This window comes from Ornithodoros turicata, chromosome 4, assembly GCF_037126465.1.
Source record: "Ornithodoros turicata isolate Travis chromosome 4, ASM3712646v1, whole genome shotgun sequence".
NCBI lineage: Eukaryota > Metazoa > Arthropoda > Arachnida > Ixodida > Argasidae > Ornithodoros > Ornithodoros turicata.
The window spans coordinates 65565430-65587488 of NC_088204.1; the positions used below are offsets into that span (position 1 = coordinate 65565430).

The following is a 22059-nucleotide window of genomic DNA, read 5'->3' on the forward strand; positions in this document are numbered from 1 at the left end:
TCCTGGGCCGACTTCAGGGGGAACTGTGCCGACATTCGTCCGGAAAGTCTTCGGAAAACCCAGGGAAAACATCAGACAGCACAGCCGGTTGTAGGATTCGAACCCACGACCTCTGAGTCTTCAGCACGACCACTATACCACCAAAGAGCGGGACACCTTAACCCGCTCGGCCATGCCACTGGTCCTTCTGCGTTGTACCCAACACAATTCCTGTACAGATTCCTAATACAATTCCTAATCAGTCATGCAGATTTGTCCACTGATGCTATAGAATGACGCGAGGCATAAATGGGATATGTTTTTCTTATATATATATTCTTGTAGGCCGCTGCCGCTCAAAGGGGTGCAAAAATGCAAAAAACATTTTCCACAATGAAAGGTGCTGTTACCTCGACGTCAATGCAGAGGGAGCGTCATTTATGAGCCAACGAAAACGCAATTTTTCGCACTTCTCACCAGCGGCGTGTTGGCTTGCTGAGCTCAAGATCGCGGGTTCGATCCCGGCCGAGGACGGTAGCAATGTGAGGAAGGTAAACATTGCTTCCAGCACCGTGTGCGCACGTCAAAAGAACCCCAGGTGGTCGAAATTACCCTTATGGTAGAGCAGGTGAGAGCGGGCTACCCTTATGGAAGAGCAGCGAAGAGCGGGTATTCTGGAAGAGCGGGTAAAAGAATTCGCTCGTTGGTAGTAGCGTGCTGAAGACTGGGAGGTGCGGGGTTCGAATCCTACCACCGAATCCTGCTGTCTGAGGTTTTCCCTGGGTTTTCCCTCCAGACTTTCCAGACGAACATCGGCACAGTTCCCCTGAAGTCGGCCCAGGACGCATAATAACCCCCTGTACTCCACTCCTTCCTGCTGTCTTCTCTCCATCTGCCCACGTCTGTACGCCGATGATATAGCCACAGTTGCTTCGTGGCGCTAACACGGAGCTAAAAAAAATTGTGGGCGAGCTCCCATTGGTCTCCGCAAAACGATTTGTCCAATCATAGCGGGATATCGTTTGAGGGGACCAATCAGAGGCCGTTCCGTTTGCGACGGTGTCAAGGTAACGGCTTCTTAAATTCCGCGAGGAGAAATTTTCGCCTTTGAGTGGCCCTTTAACCATATGGTACACCCGGGAATGTCCGCAGTTACTCTTGGACCTGTTTCTCCGACCGAGTATCCACGCCCACACAATATCCGTCAAGTGTGTGGGGAAAATGAGTGACATATGGTAAGAGATAGCGCTGTCTGATCGCGATATTGTCGGATAGTAGAACAAGCAACTCGAGTATTGCCGGACAGAGAATTGAGTTCAAAGGAAACAGAGGCATTTCCATGAGTTCCTGCCGTTCAGCTTATACGGTTATACCGTTACCGCACGGGGAGCGCTAACCTCGGTTACACGTCGGTTTCGCAATTCCGATTTCCCGACGTCAACACGCGTGTAATGACATTTCCCGCAAATAATCATGCGAGTACCGTGTATTTAATGATCGTTAAGCCTTTTAATTACCATTATGGCCTTTTCTTTTCATGATATACAGCGTAATCAAAATATACCTGGCGCTTGTGTCACAATCACGTGGTCACTGCTAACATGTCACAAAGTGCCGTGTGACAACCGCGGTTTGGTCGGGTAACGGCGGTTAAGCGTAACCGCGGTTAAGACTGCCCGTGTGTGTTAGGCCTATAGGTGGCGCGCCTAGAAATCCAATATGGCTGTCCGAGAACTAATCGATTGCTTTTAAATCGTTTGCCCATCGTATAGAAATAATGGAAACAACGAGCAAACAAACTCCCAGACAAGATAAACGCACGTACATGGATTACGCAGTTTCCCACCAAACAGGGCAGGCGCCCGCGATAATCTCTGTAGTGCTTTTCATTTTGGCCGCTATGCGGCCCCTGCTTCTACGGAACTACGTCTACGGAAGGAGCACTAGGGTGCAAAAAATTCTCCTCGCGAAACGAAAGATGCCGTTACCTTCACACCAACACAAAAGGAACGGGATTTCACCATCGCGTCGTTCGGGACTTATGATCGATAAAAAAAAAAAAAAAAGAAAAAGAGAGAAGAAATAAAGAGAGGAAAAAGCCATTAAAAAATAAGAAAAATGACGCTAGATGTGTTTGAAATTCAAACTTACAGATTAAGATGGCTCCTATGGCTGCACGTAGAAAAACAGATACTCATGGAACGATGCGACAGCACCAGAGGACACGTGTTTCGCCGTGTTTGCGGCTCGTCGGCCCTGGGTAGCTGCGCATCGTTCGGGATTGGCAAACCAGGGGTCACTCAGCGAGCGATATACACCTGGGAGGGTGACTGAGCACTCCTCAATGCCACAGTGCAAGCCAGTGAATTATAAAGAGAGGAAAAAGCCATTAAAAAATAAGAAAAATGACGCTAGATGTGTTTGAAATTCAAACTTACAGATTAAGATGGCTCCTATGGCTGCACGTAGAAAAACAGATACTCATGGAACGATGCGACAGCACCAGAGGACACGTGTTTCGCCGTGTTTGCCAATCCCGAACGATGCGCAGCTACCCAGGGCCGACGAGCCGCAAACACGGCGAAACACGTGTCCTCTGGTGCTGTCGCATCGTTCCATGAGTATCTGTTTTTCTACGTGCAGCCATAGGAGCCATCTTAATCTGTAAGTTTGAATTTCAAACACATCTAGCGTCATTTTTCTTATTTTTTAATGGCTTTTTCCTCTCTTTATAATTCACTGGCTTGCACTGTGGCATTGAGGAGTGCTCAGTCACCCTCCCAGGTGTATATCGCTCGCTGAGTGACCCCTGGTTTGCCAATCCCGAACGATGCGCAGCTACCCAGGGCCGACGAGCCGCAAACACGGCGAAACACGTGTCCTCTGGTGCTGTCGCATCGTTCCATGAGTATCTGTTTTTCTACGTGCAGCCATAGCAGCCATCTTAATCTGTAAGTTTGAATTTCAAACACATCTAGCGTCATTTTTCTTATTTTTTAATGGCTTTTTCCTCTCTTTATAATTCACTGGCTTGCACTGTGGCATTGAGGAGTGCTCAGTCACCCTCCCAGGTGTATATCGCTCGCTGAGTGACCCCTGGTTTGCCAATCCCGAACGATGCGCAGCTACCCAGGGCCGACGAGCCGCAAACACGGCGAAACACGTGTCCTCTGGTGCTGTCGCATCGTTCCATGAGTATCTGTTTTTCTACGTGCAGCCATAGGAGCCATCTTAATCTGTAAGTTTGAATTTCAAACACATCTAGCGTCATTTTTCTTATTTTTTAATGGCTTTTTCCTCTCTTTATAATTCACTGGCTTGCACTGTGGCATTGAGGAGTGCTCAGTCACCCTCCCAGGTGTATATCGCTCGCTGAGTGACCCCTGGTTTGCCAATCCCGAACGATGCGCAGCTACCCAGGGCCGACGAGCCGCAAACACGGCGAAACACGTGTCCTCTGGTGCTGTCGCATCGTTCCATGAGTATCTATATATATATATATATATATGCTCTCTCTCTCCCTCTCCTTCTCAAGAAGCCTGATAGTGCGGAGAGGTCTCCCATTGGTCTCCTCGAACGATCTCCCGCGATGATAGGGCAAATCGTTTGCGGAAACCAACGAGAGAGCGCTCCGCATTGTCGGCGCTCTTGAGAAGGGGAGAGAGTAAATTGGCAGGTTTTTCCACTCCTAAATAACCGAAGACGCAAGGGATGACTCACGTTCCTTTTGTGTTAGTGTTATAGGAGCAATGAGCTGCCTCGTCTGAACACATTGAACACCTGAACAGCTGAACACATTGAACACCTCGTCAAAAACACTCCGAAAAACGAAAAAAAAAAAAAAACTCTGGGGGTCACCTCAATGCTCCTTTAAACTAAAGGAATCATTCATTCTGCATAGAGGAAGTTTTGCTGCCCTGGCGGTGAAAGGTCAAATGACAAAGAGTTATGTACTTTTTTCAGCCTATTCATGTATCTTTATTATTTATTTATTTATTGGGCCGTGAGGCAATTGCATGAGGGAGAGGGTATCGGTAATACTAAATACATCGCAATGACAAGATAATAATGAGACACAATTACAAAGCGATTACAAAATGATTACATGCAATAGTAATTGTTGACTCAACAAGGAACTATCGCAACTCACAGGCGTAACTGCTAAAAAAGGAAATCGGGCGAAATACGCGGTATAGTTCTCCGACAAACTGGTTGTAATCAGGTAGTTCTGCAATATGGCGTGGCAAGTTATTCCAGTCTTATGTTTGCAGGAAGAATGACAGTTTGAATGCGGTTGTTATTAGAGCATTGTGTCGATGATCCAGGCGGCTGGCAATATATGAAGGATTGTTCACGTAACTGTCACGGAGAGCTGGTGGGCGAAACGACTTACGAAAAATTGCTAACCGACGTAGCTTACGGCGGCTTTTGAGGTCAGTGACTCCGGCTTGCCGTACGAGTGCAGTCACGCTGCTATGGGGGAAATCATCACTAAAACTGAAGCGTGCAGCTTTGTTCTGTACAGCCTTCATGCTGTTTGAGAGATACATTTGTTGAGCGTTGGAGTCAGTCTATTAGGACCGTGTGATTCATTGTGCGGTACGTTAACTGATTATTTGGCCTTTGGCGGATGTTTATTGTGAAAGCAGCTGTTTTTTTTTTCTTTATTTGGGAATGGGGGAGATCTGTTTATGGAGTAGCCGCATTTGTCGTGTGACGAATTCAATCTCTGCCTATTATTATTATTATTATTATTTCTTTTTTGGCAACATCAACATCAACGTTTGTTGAGGATCCCATAAAGCGCTCGCGTATTCAAGCTTTGGTCAGATGAAGGTGAGGTATGTCATGTACTTAACTTGCGAAGAACTTCCAAGAAGCACAATGTACTGAAAGTCGAGTGCAATAGGGGTAGACGGTATGTGTCTTATCAATGTTCTTTAGTGTCACGAGTCTGTTCAAGGCCTTCCACCTACCCGTCCACCCCTATTGCACCCAACTTTCAGTACATTGTGCTGCTTGGGCTATGGGTGATATGTCGGCGAAGGTGTCGGTGATATGTCAATCATCATCATCATCATGAAGGTAGCCTAGATTACGATATACACCAGATAGTACGTTTGTGACATGCGTGGTTCCATGATAGATCTGACGAAAAATGGATTCGGACGATGGACCACGTTCGGTGCTTGCGAGAAAAGTTAACACAGTATTTACACTTTGCAAGGTTTAGCGACACGTGCCAAGTTCAACAGCATTCGTCAATTCTGTTTAGGTCATGTTGTATAGGGTTAGACGGTCTGCTGGGTAGACGACGCAATCATCCGCGAATAAACGAACGTGTGAGGAGATGTGTTGCGGTAGGTCGTTTACGTAGATCAGAACTAAAAGTGGGCCCAGAACTGTACCTTTGTGTACACCAGAAGTGACTGCTGTGGATCTGGAGTAACGGCTGTTAGCACATACTACTACTTGCTACTAAACTGTGTATCCATTTGACATCCAAGGGATCGAGGTGAAGCGTTGATAATTTGTTTAGTAGCAAATTATGTGAGATTCTGTCGAAAGCCTTTGATAGGTCTAGGAATATTACATCGCGTCCAGTGTTGTCGTCTAGAGCGGTACCAATGTCGTGAGTGAAAGATGCTAGTTGGGTTTCGCAAGGAAACGCTCTGCGAAAATATTTTTCTAAAAAAAAAAATGTTTCACGTGTGAAAATGTCAGCTTACTTAGATGCGGGTACAGCGGCCTTCTTTGCTTCTTCGAGATCTTACCCGTAACCTGCAGCGACACTCAATGTCTTCCCGCAATAGCAAAACCGTGTCCGCGTGTAACCGCGAGTATACCCCCGCGCTTACAATCCTACAAAACGTTACTGACGTCCCCTCCCACCTAAAAAATAAAAATAAAATAGAAACAACGTATTTTAGATCTGGTGCATAGCGCACGACCCCCCAATAGTAGCTCTCTTCCCATACTGTTTTGAATTTTTTTTTACCGAAGTACCGAAGTTTCTTTCTTCTTCTCTTCTCTGGTCTCGACATGGTTACACATTTATACATTATCTAGGACGCGAGGAAGCTTCCACTAAAACAAAGAAAGAAATATATTTTTGTTTAGCATTTTTTACGACGGCTTCAAACAGAGCTATTTTCGGCGCTGCATTTCAGCTGCCAATAATATATTATGCTCAAAAACAGCGTGTGTATATACACGTGCTGCAGGGAGGATCTGTTTCCGCACTTTCAACGTCGGCAGCCAGAATACGAGGTCAGCCCCGTTAACAAACAATCGCGGACTTTAGTCGCGTGTTTTGCACAACCCCGAAGGCAGCAGAAGAGAAAACAGCGGAACAAAGTGCCAGAAACGAGTCAACAACGTAGATACATAGTTAAACGCCTCGACCAATAATTGTCTTTGTGGTTTCGGTCAAACAACGTTTCGAGTAAATTTCGACTGTCGTTAAAGTTTCAGGGCTTTTTGCGAACTTTTTATCTTTCTTATCTGTGACGTTTCGTGATGTTTATCCTTTCTGTTGTATATAATTTTTGTCTGAGTAATTTAAGTTCTTACTAAGTCCTCGTCCTCTAAATACAATGATAATGATGAGGACAGTGCCTAGAGAAGAACGGACAGTCTTCGAAATTTCGGTGGATACCGACCTGAGATTTTGGCCTAAGTCTCAGTTACACTTATGTTTGTTTTATTGAACTGTAAATACTGCCTAAGTCAAGTGGGAATTTTAATAGATTTAACTGCACGTATTTCAACATATTTAGAACATCTTCACCAAATTAACAAAATACACGTTGCACAATTAAGAAAGCTCGCATTGGATCGGGGCATGTATCACTGTGCAGACTGCAGAATATGCACGTGGTAGCGGTTCAGTTGGGCTGTTCTCCAATATTTCGCGAGGGAAACCACGCATGCGAGACAAGACTTCTTACCCAGTGCTCTCAGACTATAAGTACTGACACATATCGTTGCTTGTTAACAATTGACTGGCACGAATTGACTGGTTCCAGGCAATCGAAGGAAACCCTGAAACACACGGAATAGGTGGCAAACAAATATGCCTCTGTTTAATACAACGAAGTTTACACTGAAGAAACTCCCGAAAAGGAGGAAGACTGCAGTGTCCAACTTCCGAAGAAAACTTGGTCCTCCTCAACTGCAGACGGAATTTGGGCTCCAATGTGGGCCTGTTGAGTTGCAACTGGGCTCCCACCGTCTGCAATTTAAAGACGGCGAATGGATAAGTGGTAAGATCAAAAACATTTTGTTCTTGTTTAATTTGCGTAGCAACGGCGAGTTTTCTGAAATTCGTCTCTGCTGAAAGCTGAAAGTCGTCTGCTCTGAAACTGTCGTCTGCTTTCGTCTGCTTTCGTCGCCCATGCACTCCCGATGTCGTCTGCTTTCACACAGCTGTCTTCTGCATCGGATATAGTACGACGTTGCTTGGCATTTAGTTGACTCATGTCACGGAACGCGTGTGAAACGACAGGGCAACCCGTACCATGCAATCCGAGCCTACAGTTGAACGTCGCCTGTGTCGCACCTGTGAACAGTTTCTGCAGCACATATAGGATATACGCGCATCGCTTTTTGTTTTGTTTGCGGGCTTATCACGAGGCTGTATGCGCTTGACTATTCCACAAAAACACAAATAAAAGGAGGAAAGGAACACCGTGTGAACGTTATCACACAGAACATTATTGATACACTATTTGTTCTCGTAATACCGCAAACGAACCACATCTGATGCGAGACATTTTAATAAAGATGAATCTTCAACAACAACAACAACAACAACAACAACAAATACACTGACGATGATTAATGGGGTAATTCGTCACCTGAGTGTCAAAATGAGTGTCATCTCTCAAAGTGTCTAAGTAATCTATACCTCTGTGATATTTACGATGATTGTCATAACTGTCACAAAAAAAAAAAAAAGAAAGAAAGAAAAGGCGTACGCCTCCTCTTTCCATCAAATTAGTGGAGGGAACGATGTCATGCGAGATGATGGTTGGTTGGAAGGAAGTAAGTAGTGGAAGTAAATGCCATTCCGTTTAATGCGTTAAGTTTGCCGTGTGGCTATGGTATTTAAAGACATTCGAAAAGCAGAGCACACAATGTACCACTCTACGCGGTTCTGCGCACTTGTTCACCTACATCTTGCTCACCTTGTTACTTCAGCACACGAAGGCGCGGAAACGCACAGCCAAGAATTGGAGCAGCTCACGGAAGAAAATAAAGTATTGCAAGAGGAGAATAATCGGCTCAGGCTCAAAGTGGAGGTCTTGCTCGACATGGTAATAAATAATGGAGTTGCTTTCCAATTACTAATATATTTCCCTCCGTATTCACGCTTTAATCGCAGGTTGCCACGGCGGAACTGCGACAGATGAAAATGACCAGATGAAAAAATTGTCATCCCACCTATGTGTTTTCGTAAATGTGTTCGCAGAGGGACACTGGATTCTAAACGTTCCATTCCTACACGATGTGCAAGTAGGCCAGCTGTCCGCTTAGCTCCCCAGTTTCACTGAAAGTGGTGCGTCATTTTACCGAATAGCGCGAAAGGTTTTGATGTGTGCAATTTGTTTCCCAGAAAAAGAAGAAAAAAAACTTCACATAAACATGGCTCCGCGCGTTCACCCTTAACTCGCCACTCCGGGTATAACGAGGAGAAGGTATGATGTCACGTCACCGATGACGTTACAAGGACAACTCGTTCTGGTTCGCTGCTCAGTGGGGATCAGCACCTGACCCTTTGCCGCCGTAAGCCAGTTTTGCCAGTTCCCCCGGAGAATCGGGGATAGAAGGAGCGGCCGAATCATGACCGAGCCAGGAGCAATGCTTTTTCAGAACCATGAACAGCCGAGTAGCAGACAACATTTCTCTGGACCAATGAGCGGGCGTACCCCCTGTAGCGTCAGCGCGAGGTCTCAGGCAGATCACTGGCTGGTACTGCTCTCCACCGCCGTTGCGCACGGTCGCTTTTTGCGGCGTTCTTTTACAATTTCTGCGATAATTAAGACTTTATGGGGCTAATTAACTCTTATGGTCCATTTTATTGGCCTGCTTAGCAGTTTTATACAAAGAAAACAGGGTGTTAAAAATGACTTCTGTGTATTTCAAGGTTGAGGCGCACGTGGCCTCTTCTGTGGGCCCATGCCAGCCTACGAATACGCCCTTATTGCTGCCTTGTGAGTGGACAGGCACTTGGTCACGTGATTTCTGCAAACCTTACCCTCTCACCCGCGCTGAGACAAATTGTCGAAGCGTCTCCAACAGCGCGGAATATCCTCCTGATGTACGAATAATGTATTGACGTCCGTGATCTGGTTCGTACGTCCGATGGATATCCCTGAGATATCCAGCGCGGTTGAACACACAATATACCTATAACGTCCAGCACGGATATCCCTGGGAACGCAAAATACAGCACGCTGTACGTGCTGTGTACACGTGCAACGTGTACTCTACTTCTGACTATACCTCACTATAACATATCACGAATTTCCACACAAACACGAAATTTAATTTGAGTACATCAGTTGAATTGTTCTCTCACTTTGAAGATCGTCTTGTCTCATACTGATGTTGTACGCACATTTTTCTAGTCGGCGTAGTGTGGAGGTTTCCTGAGAAAAATGCGCAAAGAAAGGCTGACAATGAAAGACTGGGACTGACTGGGAAAGACTGACTGGGAAAGTGACAGATGAGGTGTTTTAGCCGATAGCAACGGATCTAACGTGTCTGGGTGTTTCGCAAAACTTACGATAAAGGTTCAGTCATAGCACAACGTCGAAGCACACTATACTAGCTATATATGCTTTATGTAATAACAACAACGAAAGAAAGCTGCCCTACATAAAGCCCTGAGTTATGAAAAACGTGTTAATCGTTCTCTAGTGTAGCCAGAGGCATTTCCTCTTCCGTGCAATCCAAAAAGGGGCTTCTTTACGCAGCAGTTGTCGATAAACACGGGGCCAGGAAGCCTCGTTAAGTGCGGCATCGTAGGCGATTCTGGTTACTGAGACTCATAACATTTACTGCCGCGAAAATAAACAACCAGCCTGCATGGCTCGAGAGTACACTGCTCTTGCGTTGGAAGCGCGTGAACTGGATTGGAAGTTGTATGCACTGGGAAAGGCTCCGCGTACTGATAAGAAATCCTTGTTGCTCGCGCGCTTCTAATTTTCGAGAATGTTGTGAATTGAAAAGTTGGCAAATCTGAAAAGCACGTAAAAAATTAGAGCAAAAACTCGTCACTTCGGGAACACTGATACAATCGCAATTTTTTTTTTTTTTTCACATTTGGTTGCGAGTAGACATTTGAACTGTTTTACCACGTGTGCGATGCTGCCTTAATAAAATATAGCAAGGACAATCTAAGGCGTATATCGCAAAGTGAGGCAATCAAGCCACGACCTTTAGCGTCTACATTTAGCTGATTTTTGTGGAAATCTTGCGAAAAACCCCGTAATTTTGAGTGGAACAGTCTATAATGGTCATAGACTATACGTCAAGTTATTCGGATTATTTGCCGCATCTCCCATTCACCAAAGCAGTGCTTCCGAATCAAATGGGATAGAAACCATCGAACAAAAAAGAAAAAAAAAAAGAAAGAGCGCATGGGCAGCGTGGGTGACTGCTCCTAATGACCGTAAATTGAGCTTGTTTGTTAGAACACAGTCTGTCAAAACGAGAGCGGAGTTTGAACACAGCACCTCTCACTTCCGGCTCGATGTTGAGCTACGACCTGTACTTTGCTTCGACGCCACTGCAGTGAACCAAGTTCGCGTAAGGCCGGTCTAAAACACTAACGTTTTGCTCGTCCGTGTCTTTAACGGAGCTAATCCAGACCCATTGGAACCGCCGGAGCTCGATTGCCCTTCGGTTCTATTTTTGAAGCAAACGGACGAGAAATGATGGTGTGTGAAATGGGCCTAAGTATGTCGTGGCCATATACCTCGGCAAAACTCACCCATGAGCATGCTCATTCATACTCACTCATGCTCAATGTGGCGAATGAGTCGAACATGAGAGAGGAAACGGAGAGCTGTAGTGAGCGGTAATGAAAGTCTCGAACTACTCTCTAAGAAAAAAGGGTGTGAAAAGGTGGTAACGTCTATAGTTACCACCTAAGCCAACATTGCGTCTGATAAAGGGTGTAAAAGGGTGGTAAAGTAAATTACTATATATCCAAATTGCTACAAAAAGGCGTACGCCTCCTTCGCTCACCGAATCAGGAGCGATAACCCTATCATTCGTGGCAACGGTTGGCGGATATCGTGCGGTGAAGTTCTGTTTTGAGAGTGAGGTAGCGGATATAACTTTGCAACATTTTAGGCACAACATATATGAGACAACTATTGCCTCCTAAAAGGTGTAACTGCTCCACCCCTTTTTCTAAGAGTGTACCGCGGGCGCTATGTAGATCACCCAGATGAGAACTATATACTAAGCGAATCCCTCCCCACTCTAAACCTAAACGTCGTAATAGTCCATTGAGACCTTCTCGATATCCTGAACAGTTACAATGATAGCATAACACCATGGACTAAGGGCAGTCCCATGGCCAGGGAAGAGTATAACGGACGTAGTTCTGTTACCGTTTCCATTTTCATTACTGCAATATTTTCGTTTCCGCTCTCCGTTTCTGACACCAGCCTTTCAATTTGGCTAAGTACTGGCTGGTTTTGGCTAAGTACTGCTTCGGTGCCATGCACCGCGTACACATTACACAAGTAATTTGTCATCGATGGAATGCGCAGTATCTTGCAGGATTAAAAAAAGAAAAATCGAGAGAAATATGTCTTTATGCCTTCACATAGAGTGTCGTGCTCAAACTCTGAGTCCAGCAACTCAAGACGGACGTGACCGGACCTCCATCCAATGTCGCATACATAGGAGGACGCGCTCAGCAGTAAACAATACTGCTGCTATAGCCACGGTGAAAGAAAAAATAATGAAAAGCGAAAAGAAATCGTAGGTTTGCCTTCCCGTGCTATGTCGTGGAGTCTGTTGCGTAAGTCGCATGTGTTGCCGTCATGAGTAGGTCTATAGGACGAGCAAGCAACGGATGTACCCTCAAGATCCAATATTGCGTTCTCCATTCTCTCGCGTAGTGTTCATGGCAAGTATTACAGGGGAATGGAGTCACCAAAATGCAAAAATAAAATGAAAAGTCACTGACATCGCGGGAGCAGGAATATAGCCATTACCCGAATGGACCTCTACCCGAGAAACGTCATCATGACGTTGGTAGACAGACTGAAACCGAAACAAATCGGAACGGGAGGGCTGGGTTCCACGAATGGGCACTTGTTCGCTGTCTCCTATTGAAAGAAAAGTAGGACTGAAGGTCGCGTCCCTTTCAGGGACCATCGTAATCCCCTCAAGACCGTGGCTTTCGTGCGCGACCTTGTTCGCCCCTAGCTTCGACCGTATAGTTCAAGTCTACCAAATTGGTGGCGCTGTCGAACACTGTGACGTCATTTGTTTACGATAAGGGAGAGGTCTATTCAATACCGGATGATCATTTTCGTTTCTGCTTTCGGGAATTGAGGACGTAGTATGCGTTTCCATTTCTGTTATCGTAATCATTTCCAAATTCGGTAATACTGTAAACGTATTTTTATTCGCGATGTATTAATTTTCGTGAATTAGAGGCCAATCCTATTGAAATTTCCTATTGAATCCTATCCTATTGAATCCTATCCTATTGAAGTAGGATAGAAACGTCGCGTATAGAACTGCACACACAAGTATACCGTTTCTGTTTCCGTCACCATTCCTCGAAGAGCTCTAAACAGAACTCTTGCCTGTCTTCGCTTCGCGCTCACCATTAATTCATCTCTCTTTGAACAACAATAGATGCTGACGATGAGATGGGGTGTTTCACTGTGGCGGTGCGGTATCCTACCCCATTGCACGTGGAACATTATATGAAGATGATGAAGGAAGGATGAAAACACGATAACAAATTAAAGCGTCTGGAGCAACCTAGTGGACGACAGGAAGTCTATGAACAGGTGAAGAACCCGACGATGGAGCACACTCAGGACCGGCGTCTACTTTTTGGTCCTGAGGTGGCACAATCCGAGATTTACGCCCCCTCCCCTCCCAGCTCGTACCACGGAACTTCTTTGGCCGTACGTTCCGTGGGTGATCCCTAAGCAGATGACGCCCCGAAACGAAACACGGCACAACGGAATGAATGAAAGGCGTACCATAGGGCATACATGGAGCTTTTAGCACGCAAAAACTATTGCAGGAGGGAGGAACGCCAGCGTACAGTAGTAGGAGCAGCAGCACTTGACAGTGACAGGCAGACGCGAATTTGTTGTTGTGCAGTGCCAAAGTGAAGAGTGCAATCGTCCAGGCGCCGCCGAGACGCCTTCTGCCCTTCTGGTTGCGAACAATAGCGATGATCGCGGCGCGAGTGGCATGCAATAGCAAAACATTCTGAGAAGGGTATGCAGGCGAAAACTACAAACTATAGGCTGTCATGTGGACCGAGAACGAAAATTTTTACTTCATGTGCCACATACGCACGTTGGTTTAGAACAGCGTGCATTTTATGATCCACTGTCATCGGTTTGTGGGACGCCAAACACCGTGAACTCCCAACCATCCGGCCGTCATTTTTGCGCCCCCTCGACGGACGTCTGGGGGGAGGGGGCGTTAGCCCCCCCCCCCCCCCCCCATACAGATGCCGGCCCTGAGCACAGGATTTTCATAGGGGCCAATGAGTGCAGCTAAGTTGAGCGGTCTCTTGCTGATACGTGCAAGCTCATCACACAGTATCCGCCTTTGCGGGTCGTAGAGTGCACGTTCCATAAGAATGTGCTGAGTGTTCGCCACGACACCGCAGATGAAGCAGAGGCTTGTCTCACAACATCTGGTCATGCATTTGAATTGTGGGGTGAAAGCCACATTGAGGCGGAGTCTACGCAGGAGGGAGGTAAAATGGCGTAATAAACGGGCAGGGAAAGAAAAAGACAAATTTGGGTCTACCAAATACATAAGAGATTGATCTGTGATGTCCCGGTGCCAATGCTGCAGAGCCAGAGGTTGAAACCACGCATTTGGTACGGTCCTCCTGTCACCCCTCGACAGCACAATGGGCACGGCTGTCGGGGACTCGTGGGCTACTCCGTCAGCCTCCTCATTGCCTGTTAAACCGAAGTGACCGGGAATCCACTGCAGGGATATATGATGACCTTCACCATATAGACGCTGAATACTTTGAAGCGGGGTAAGGTCCTATGCCTACCACGGGGAAACATCCCATGTCATCATCACTTCTCCTTCAGTTACTTATTGTTGTTCCGTTACCATTACCGTTACTCTTCCCTGGGTCAAAGCGCTTACAGCTGCTGCACAGAGTAACGCGACACACTTGACAAAATTTACACTCATCAGCATGCTCAATGTGACGAATGAGTTGAGCATGAATGAGCAAACAAGGAGCTGAGCTTGAGACGAGTAGCATGAGTGAACAGGGGACACAAGTACCGACCTCTGGTCGTGGCAAGCGGAAGAAGGATCCTCATAGTTTTAGTACTCAAGAGCGTGTATTCAGCGGAAACTGTTGCTGTCCCTTTTCCAAGTTCCCGAGCTGCTTTGCGATCCCCCGCTGAACCTGTCACCACTCACACACACACAGTTTGGGAACCACTGCACTAAAGTAATAAATAAAGGTACTTCTCAATTCACGAGGAAAAAAATGCTTCATTTGCTTGATAAATTTTTAAGCTCGCTTAAAAGGATGAGCTTAATGCATGAGACGAATGCAAAGTACCGTAGTGTGTGGCAAAAACTATTATGAGTGTAATTCATAAAGAGGAACAAGGTAAATGTTGTCGTACAAAAATTGGCTTTGAGAAATTACGTTGGGAGAGAGATTATGCCTCCCACCGAAACAACAACAACAACAAATAAGTTAATGATAATGAATGGGGAAATTCGCCACTTAACACCGAAACAACTCCATCCGTTGCTATCCAGAATATGTAAGTTCTGTGAAATGCATTGCAGAGATGGAACAAATTTTCTAAGTCCCAGGCTAGAAAAATGTATCTTGGAACAACCAGTCAGGAAAGGGCTCAAAAGAATAATAAACACACATAAGAAAACTGCATATAGAGAGCAGATTGAATGATTGGGGAAAACAAATGGAGATGTTATAGTCCCAAACTACTCAGGACTGGTGAAGTTATGTCTATGTCCTCACTCTTTGGGGTTGTAAATCAAATCCCGAATATTACACGAAATCATGGTTGAAATGTAGATTTATCGGTGCCAGACATTTCCGTCGAAACCCCTCCACGCTGCCCTCCCGCGTTACGGAGTTATGGCACTTTGAATATGAGGAGATCCTTTCACTCTTGGCTCGCCTCCTCCTCGCCCGATCTCGGTATGACTTAGTACCGAGTGCGCAACGTAAGTGCGTAGTTTCCCTACAGGGACGCGGCGAACGCTGGGACGCGGCGCGGCGAAGTGCTCGGAACGGAAGCGGAAATGAGCGGAAGCGCTATGACGTAGAGTCATAGAGCAACCGGTCAAAGGCGTCACTTCCCGCCTATTTCATGGAGCTGCTCGGCACCGCTTGGCGCCACGGTCGGCGGGACCGCGAAAATGGGAGATTTTTAAAACTCAGTAGCATAAAAAATAGTGGGATGCGGGAGGTGGGACTTTGCGTGCGAAGTGCGTTGAGTGAGGCGCACAGACCCTGCCAGAGAAAAAGTTCTATCGGTGTGGCTTCTCAGCTACGCTTGAAAGAGTAACTTGGGTTTTGTAGCGTATAAATGAGGAGCAAATCGAGCCTCGGAAGAACAACGCGTAAGCCGCGGCAGAATAAAGCCTAGCAGAAGAGAGTAAAAAGAGAGCAAAAGCAAGACTCACTCTGTGTTTGCTATTTTTTCTTCATACTCCAAAGCTACTACTATACGTGGCAACATCACCAAATTCAGTGGTGGTTATTGGGAGGTCTCTAATCCGACAGGTAAATTAGATTGAAATACCCCACAATGTGTCAGTTCCACTTACCGCTAGTGTCGACGAAAGTGATGATTTAGGAGAAAGCAACTTGGTTTTCGACTGCCGTGTCAGATATGAATTTTCGAAGTATTCCTCGGTGATCATCCGACAATTTAGCGTTGTACGCCGTACCCAACAGCTGAAAGACAGAACCAATTACGAAGGGAGTATTACGAAAAAATACGCGCATACATTTGGTGTCGACGATGTATACTGCTCGTGACACGGTTGTCTGAAATTAGCGTCCCGCTGTTTATCCCACCCTAAATCTCCAGGTGTTGCAAGACCATTCGTTTCGAATGACAAACATGTGCAGCTTGTGGTCTACTTTTATATTGCCACGTATCGTCCTTGGGGCGACCACACGCAACAACAACAACAGGCAACGAGGCTTCGAACGACCGGCTGGGGCCCGTGACACGTCGCGCTACATGGCAAGCGATCCTTCTGGAAGCATCCGCTCCTTGGCTCACATGAATCTCTAGCACGGGCCGACGACCTTGGAGAAGCTTCGGTATTTCCTTCTCTCCACCGACGCGCGCTTTCTACAATGTTCGCCGCTGTACATAAAAGCTTGTGAGCTCCCAGTCGGAGCTTTATTCTTTTACCTTAGTTCTGTCTAAGAGCTATCGCTCTGGTGTTAACCAGCTAAGCAGCTGAATAAAGTGTTCGCCGATTATTCGCCGTCTCGCTCGTCTGTTTTTCATCCGTGACAATATACAATATTGACACAGCATTCCGGAGGGCAACCAAGGAAGCGCGAGCTTCGGATCCACTGATCGTCGATTTCAGGCAACCGTGTCGCGAGCATTACATACCGAGTCGTATATTTCGTAAAATTTGCCAGAATTCAAGAGGGCACTGACACGAGATTTTCCTTTCTTTTCTTGCAGCAGTATTAAAACTAGGATACAATTTATGTTGATAATTAAAAGAGATAAAAAGTAACCTAATGGCAGTCGCTTACAACCGGTTATCAAATAATCAAGAATCGCAATCAATTAGTAAATGGTCAGCTCTCCTCCCTCATTCGTTATTCCCTCTCGCTCAGATATTCACAAAAATTCGCGAGAAATCCAGGTTCGTAGAAACGCGGTTCCTATAAGTCCGTTCCGTTGGCGTGCAATACGCAGCCTCTAAGATCGGAAGCCCTAAGAGGTCCCTGGTTCCTTTTTTCGTTAAAGTGGTACTGCGGACTAAATCTCGTGTCTTCAGAATCCCACCAAAGTTATGTTACTGAAATCTTCTTGTCTCACTTTACATTCCTGCAAAATATTTTGCCTCTACGTGACGCGAAAGCTAGAGAAAATTAATTTTTATTTTTGAGAACTGTGACGTCATGTTGGCTCCTACGGAGCGCCCGGCTCTCATCTGACAACGTTGTTGCCCTTCGCGTCTTCCGGTTGGCTCACTTTTTGCACTCCGTTAGCGGAGCCCCACGTGATATATCATCCGCCCTCTCCGACCTTCGAGAAAACACTAAGGAGGGAGAAGGCATCTCTCCCATTTTCCCCTCTGTCGATCAGCGTCACGTGACCCCTCCACCACGTCAACCTCCCCGGTTGCCGGCGTCCTTGCTTGGAGACGAGTGCCCTCTCCAGAACATGACATCATTTGTTGGCTTATAATTACGTCACCCGCTCCCCGCGTCATCGAAACTTGTGGAGGCTCAGCAGATCTTCAAAAATTGACACAAAGGCACAGCCACTGATCTCTATGTATAAAGGCTGGATCGCGCATGGGAGAGGGGCTCGTGGGGGAGAGGCGTGCCTTCGGGCCGCCATGTTGGTGGGCCCTAAAGTGCTGTGTGTGCCCATAGAAAACAATGGGAGGCAACAGAGATTGTGAGTATTTATTGCGCTGCTAACATTGATCGTTGTTTGTCATCACACAATTTTGTAAGGTGCCAGTATACTGATGTATCCTAACAGTGTTTCACAGGTGTCCTGCCGTTCGATTCTTAATTACGTTATGTTTTGCATTCCGAAACTAGACCGTCACTGCAGTGCAGCGCTGGGGATTGTACTACAGTACGTTTCCCAGCCAATATTTCAATAAGAAACGACTAGAGGTTAACAACAACCATGTATATAATATCCCGTACTGCATTTTGGACAAAAATTGTTCCATAAAGAACGGTCCGGGAAAAGTTATACTCGCATGGCAGAAAGAGATCGTTCTGTAGAATCACAGCCGTTGTTTTAGCCGTGTATGCGTTTAGTATGATTTATATCAAGCATCGCCTTAGAAAGAGTCTTTTAGTAAATGACAGCGGTGCTTTGCCTCGCAAATATGGACACACTGAAGCAGCCCAAATAATTACTTCAAATCACAGATCACACTCGTTAGGACAGTTAATCAGGTTGTGATGTAAGCTTAATCATTTAAGTTACTTAGAAAGTGGTAACACCTCCTTGAGACACAGGACTTATCTCTTTTTGAAGTACAGCCCTTCTATGTTTGTTTGCTTCTTCCTTTATTTGTTCTGATTATTCGCAGGCGCGGTTGTGCCAAACTGAATGTCCTTCTCCAGCACTCACATGCTTTTGTTGAATACAACTGCAGCTTGAGAAAAGCTGCGTGGGGACGGGGTCCTGCTATCCAGTGCTGACTTTGTCATGCTTGTTATGTGGAGCATGTTCCAAAAAATGCAGCTCCACGTATGGTCTTCAAATTGCAACAGGACTATTTGGAGCTTGAAACATTTGTGATTTTCTCATTTTGGCCCTCGTGTACACAGTCTGTGAAACGCAAACAAAAAAAGTCTAACACGATATGCTTTTGTAATGAAGATCACTGATGATGAGTAAAGAGATTATACGAGTTCAAGTTTATTCAATATTTTATATCATTCATTATATTATTCAACATTTTATGTCATGTTTATACAACATCAAGTTTATTCAAGTTCAAGATTTATTTCTTGCACTTATGCGTTTCAGGATACAGTGAACGTGCAGGGAGGTCGCAAAAGACTACATTTATTGTTTTGTGACCTTGCTACAATGGCAATATATATTTTAGGAATGACAATGGTCAGGTACGCTCTCTAAATTTGTAGCACTCAATTTTAGGTTGGAATGAGCAATGAATAGCAACTTCCCTCCTGATATTTTCTCATACAGTCAAGCTCCTTTACAACGAAACTCAGGGACAGCAAAAAAAAAAAATCGCAGTAAAGGTATTTTCGTTAAAAAGAATGTCCATTATTGGACCTATAGGCTCCAGCGGGACCACAAAAAAAAAAAAAAAAATTGCAGTAGTTGTATTTTCGTTAAAAAGGTGTTCGCTATAAAGGAGTTTGACTGTATATGCTAAATTTTAAATTTAGTGTGATCGAATATGTGATAATATAATAATATATAAGAATATAATATGTGATAAATGAATGTGATCAACAGTAGATGTAAACAACATGAGTAGCCAGACAAGTGCATTCTCAATAAATAATTTTCTTCTTATAGCGTATATGTGCATGCCTATTAACTGAAACAATTATCAGAGTTCCCTGACAAGTTTTAATTTCTGAGAGTGTACTGTAGAGGCTGCTTAGATCTACAACAGTCCATACAAGGTATTATATATACGTCGAAAAGGGGAAAAATGAAACAATGTCAAGGAGCCCACGAAGAGGGAATCACACACGTAACATGAAAAACGGTTAGGAGCAACTAATATTTATTCGAACAAGAACTTTCGTGCAAGAGACTGCACTTCTTCAGGTTACACAACTAAGTGCGACACGAGTATATATACCAAGTAAACAGATACAATAAAACAGGTTTCCAGAACTAAGTAAACACAAAACAACCAGACAGTAATACAATGCATCACGTGAGCAACCGTCACATAAGAATCAAGAAAGAGAAGGTGTACGGGTAAATGAGACATTCGGAGAATTGGGGTTCAAAAGAGTTCAAAAGTAGTTGTGTAACCTGAAGAAGTGCAGTCTCTTGCACGAAAGTTCTTGTTCGAATAAATATTAGTTGCTCCTAACCGTTTTTCATGTTACGAAGGTATCATATACTGTGAATGCCTTTAAAAATCCCATGTGACACATATGCCTTTACTTTCTGGAGGTGCTGTGGTAGTCAAAGTTTGTGGGCATTACGCAGGTTCTGCACCCATTTCTTGAGTATGTCGAGGCAGCTGTGAAGTAACCTGCATTGATGGTGATTATTTCAATTTTTATGGTGCATCGACAACAAAGGAAATAATACATCAGAAGATTGGTTTGGGTGCAACCAGTTAAAAATGAATATGTTGTTTAATAAATGCGTTGGACAAATGTTAAAACATCAGTTTAAAACATGGTTTACAATCCCTGTATCTTTTAAAAATTAAAAAGATTAAAAACTATTCTAAAAAGAATATGGGAAACTCTTCTAAAAAGAATTATAATCTCTAATTATTATATTGCTGGGTGAAGGAGCCTAAAGTGTAAGGTGTGTTTCTGATGTGAACATGTAAGAAAATATGCAAAACTGAGAGAGGCTAAACACAGTGTGTGCACTGAGGTTGTTCCTTCCTGTAAAGTAGAAACCAGTGAATGAGGAATGTGATACTTACCTGTACACCCAGCCGTATCACTCTGCACAGATTATTCACTGGGTAGCCCTCATGACGAAACCTGTATTGAGAGACCACTTTTGCCTTAAAAACTGCTACAAATAGCACGACAGCGCTACAAATTATTACTATCGTAACAAGCTGACGATACAGCTCAGACACAAAGGCGTTATTCAAATCGCGCCACACCACCGTTACGTAGGATTCTTTGTCACAAATCAAACCAAGGCACGAAACTATACCAATACATGAAAAAAGGTGACAATCGTGGTCTCATTATGACGTAATACCGAACTTGTGCGTGAGGGTAATTCAAAGAAATGAATGTGGCACTTGCTTCCGCAGGGAACACCGTGTACCATGTTAGATGTATGCAAAAAAGCGCTCGAGTGCTCGCACATATATTGATGACAACACTACCTGTGTAGTGTAACATGTTCTCTCAAGCATGTTATGCACTCAAACTGTATTTGCCGCCGGGTAAGATGCAAGTGTGCTCGATTGAACGTCGGAAGAGCGATCAAGCAACCTGCATCCAGTGCTCGTTTTGGGCAAAAAAACACTTCATAATGGTCAACTAAATATACAGAATGGACGTCTATTTATTCCTCGATAAAGAGTGACTCACCTATATAAATTTAGGCCCTGTAACCTTGCCAGTACGGTGGTACGACCGTAATTGCAAGAAGTTGCCATGATCGCTGCGGCGACTGTTGTGGGTACAGTAAGATGGCGGCCGGTTTCTTCACGCTCGCGCTCCCTATCCGCGATCCAGCCTTTTACAATCGAGATCAGTGGGCACAGCGTTCGTAAATAGGATTGAAACTTCGCGTACAGAATCCTTGAGGCACCTTCTTTTCATGGACTACATAAAATAAACGTTGTTTTCCCGAGTCTGGAGTGGCACTTTAAGTTATCTGCGTAATATTGACCCACGGGCTTCGGAGGCTCAGTGCAACACTTCTCCACAGATGGCATTAGCAATCTATCTGATTCATAAATACTTCAAACAGAGTTGGAGACCCACAACAGCAAGGAACACCCCGCCCTCACCCTACGCTTTCTTGACGTATTCGCCTGTATAACGATACTCTGTGCACTGCGGAACTTAACGCATATCTACAAAGACAGAGTGTCAACAGTTTAGGAATGTCCGTTATGTTCTTGCAGAACGGGAAGAATATATCACCACAATTCTTCCACCGCCCTCTCTGTGACCCTCTTCACGCCAGTCACCATATCAATCGCTACGCAAATTTTCACTCATACTCACTCTCGCAGCAACCCTGGCAGCAAGGGCTGGGCTGGAAGTGTCCCTTTGGCAGACGGCGTCGACGACCGTTGGAATCGCCCCCTCAACGGCAGGGTTGACGTGGGGTCCTTGGAATACCTAGGACATGGCCGAATAAGAACCCTATCACACGGACGCATGGCGAATTCTACTATGGCCGA

The 22059-nt window shown here is 45.1% G+C and overlaps 2 protein-coding genes across 4 annotated transcripts in view; one reads left to right on the plus strand and one right to left on the minus strand.

Annotated features, from left to right (window-relative positions):
• The window catches only part of LOC135391714 (protein chibby homolog 1-like), a 30096-nt gene extending 21607 nt beyond the window's left edge, over positions 1–8489 (plus strand). For all 3 annotated transcript variants that reach the window (XM_064622115.1, XM_064622114.1, XM_064622113.1), the window contains 3 exons: positions 7008–7244; positions 8182–8297; positions 8366–8489. In XM_064622115.1, coding sequence (XP_064478185.1) covers positions 7055–7244; positions 8182–8297; positions 8366–8407 — 348 coding nt within the window. In that variant the 5' untranslated portion in view covers positions 7008–7054 and the 3' untranslated portion in view covers positions 8408–8489. The remainder of the gene's footprint in view (positions 1–7007; positions 7245–8181; positions 8298–8365) is intronic.
• LOC135391713 (uncharacterized) overlaps positions 7048–22059 on the minus strand; it is a 139058-nt gene continuing 124046 nt past the window's right edge. The window contains exons 29-31 of the mRNA XM_064622112.1: positions 21881–21997; positions 16048–16177; positions 7048–7213 (exon numbers count right to left, since the gene is read on the minus strand). Coding sequence (XP_064478182.1) covers positions 16073–16177; positions 21881–21997 — 222 coding nt within the window. The 3' untranslated portion in view covers positions 7048–7213; positions 16048–16072. The remainder of the gene's footprint in view (positions 7214–16047; positions 16178–21880; positions 21998–22059) is intronic.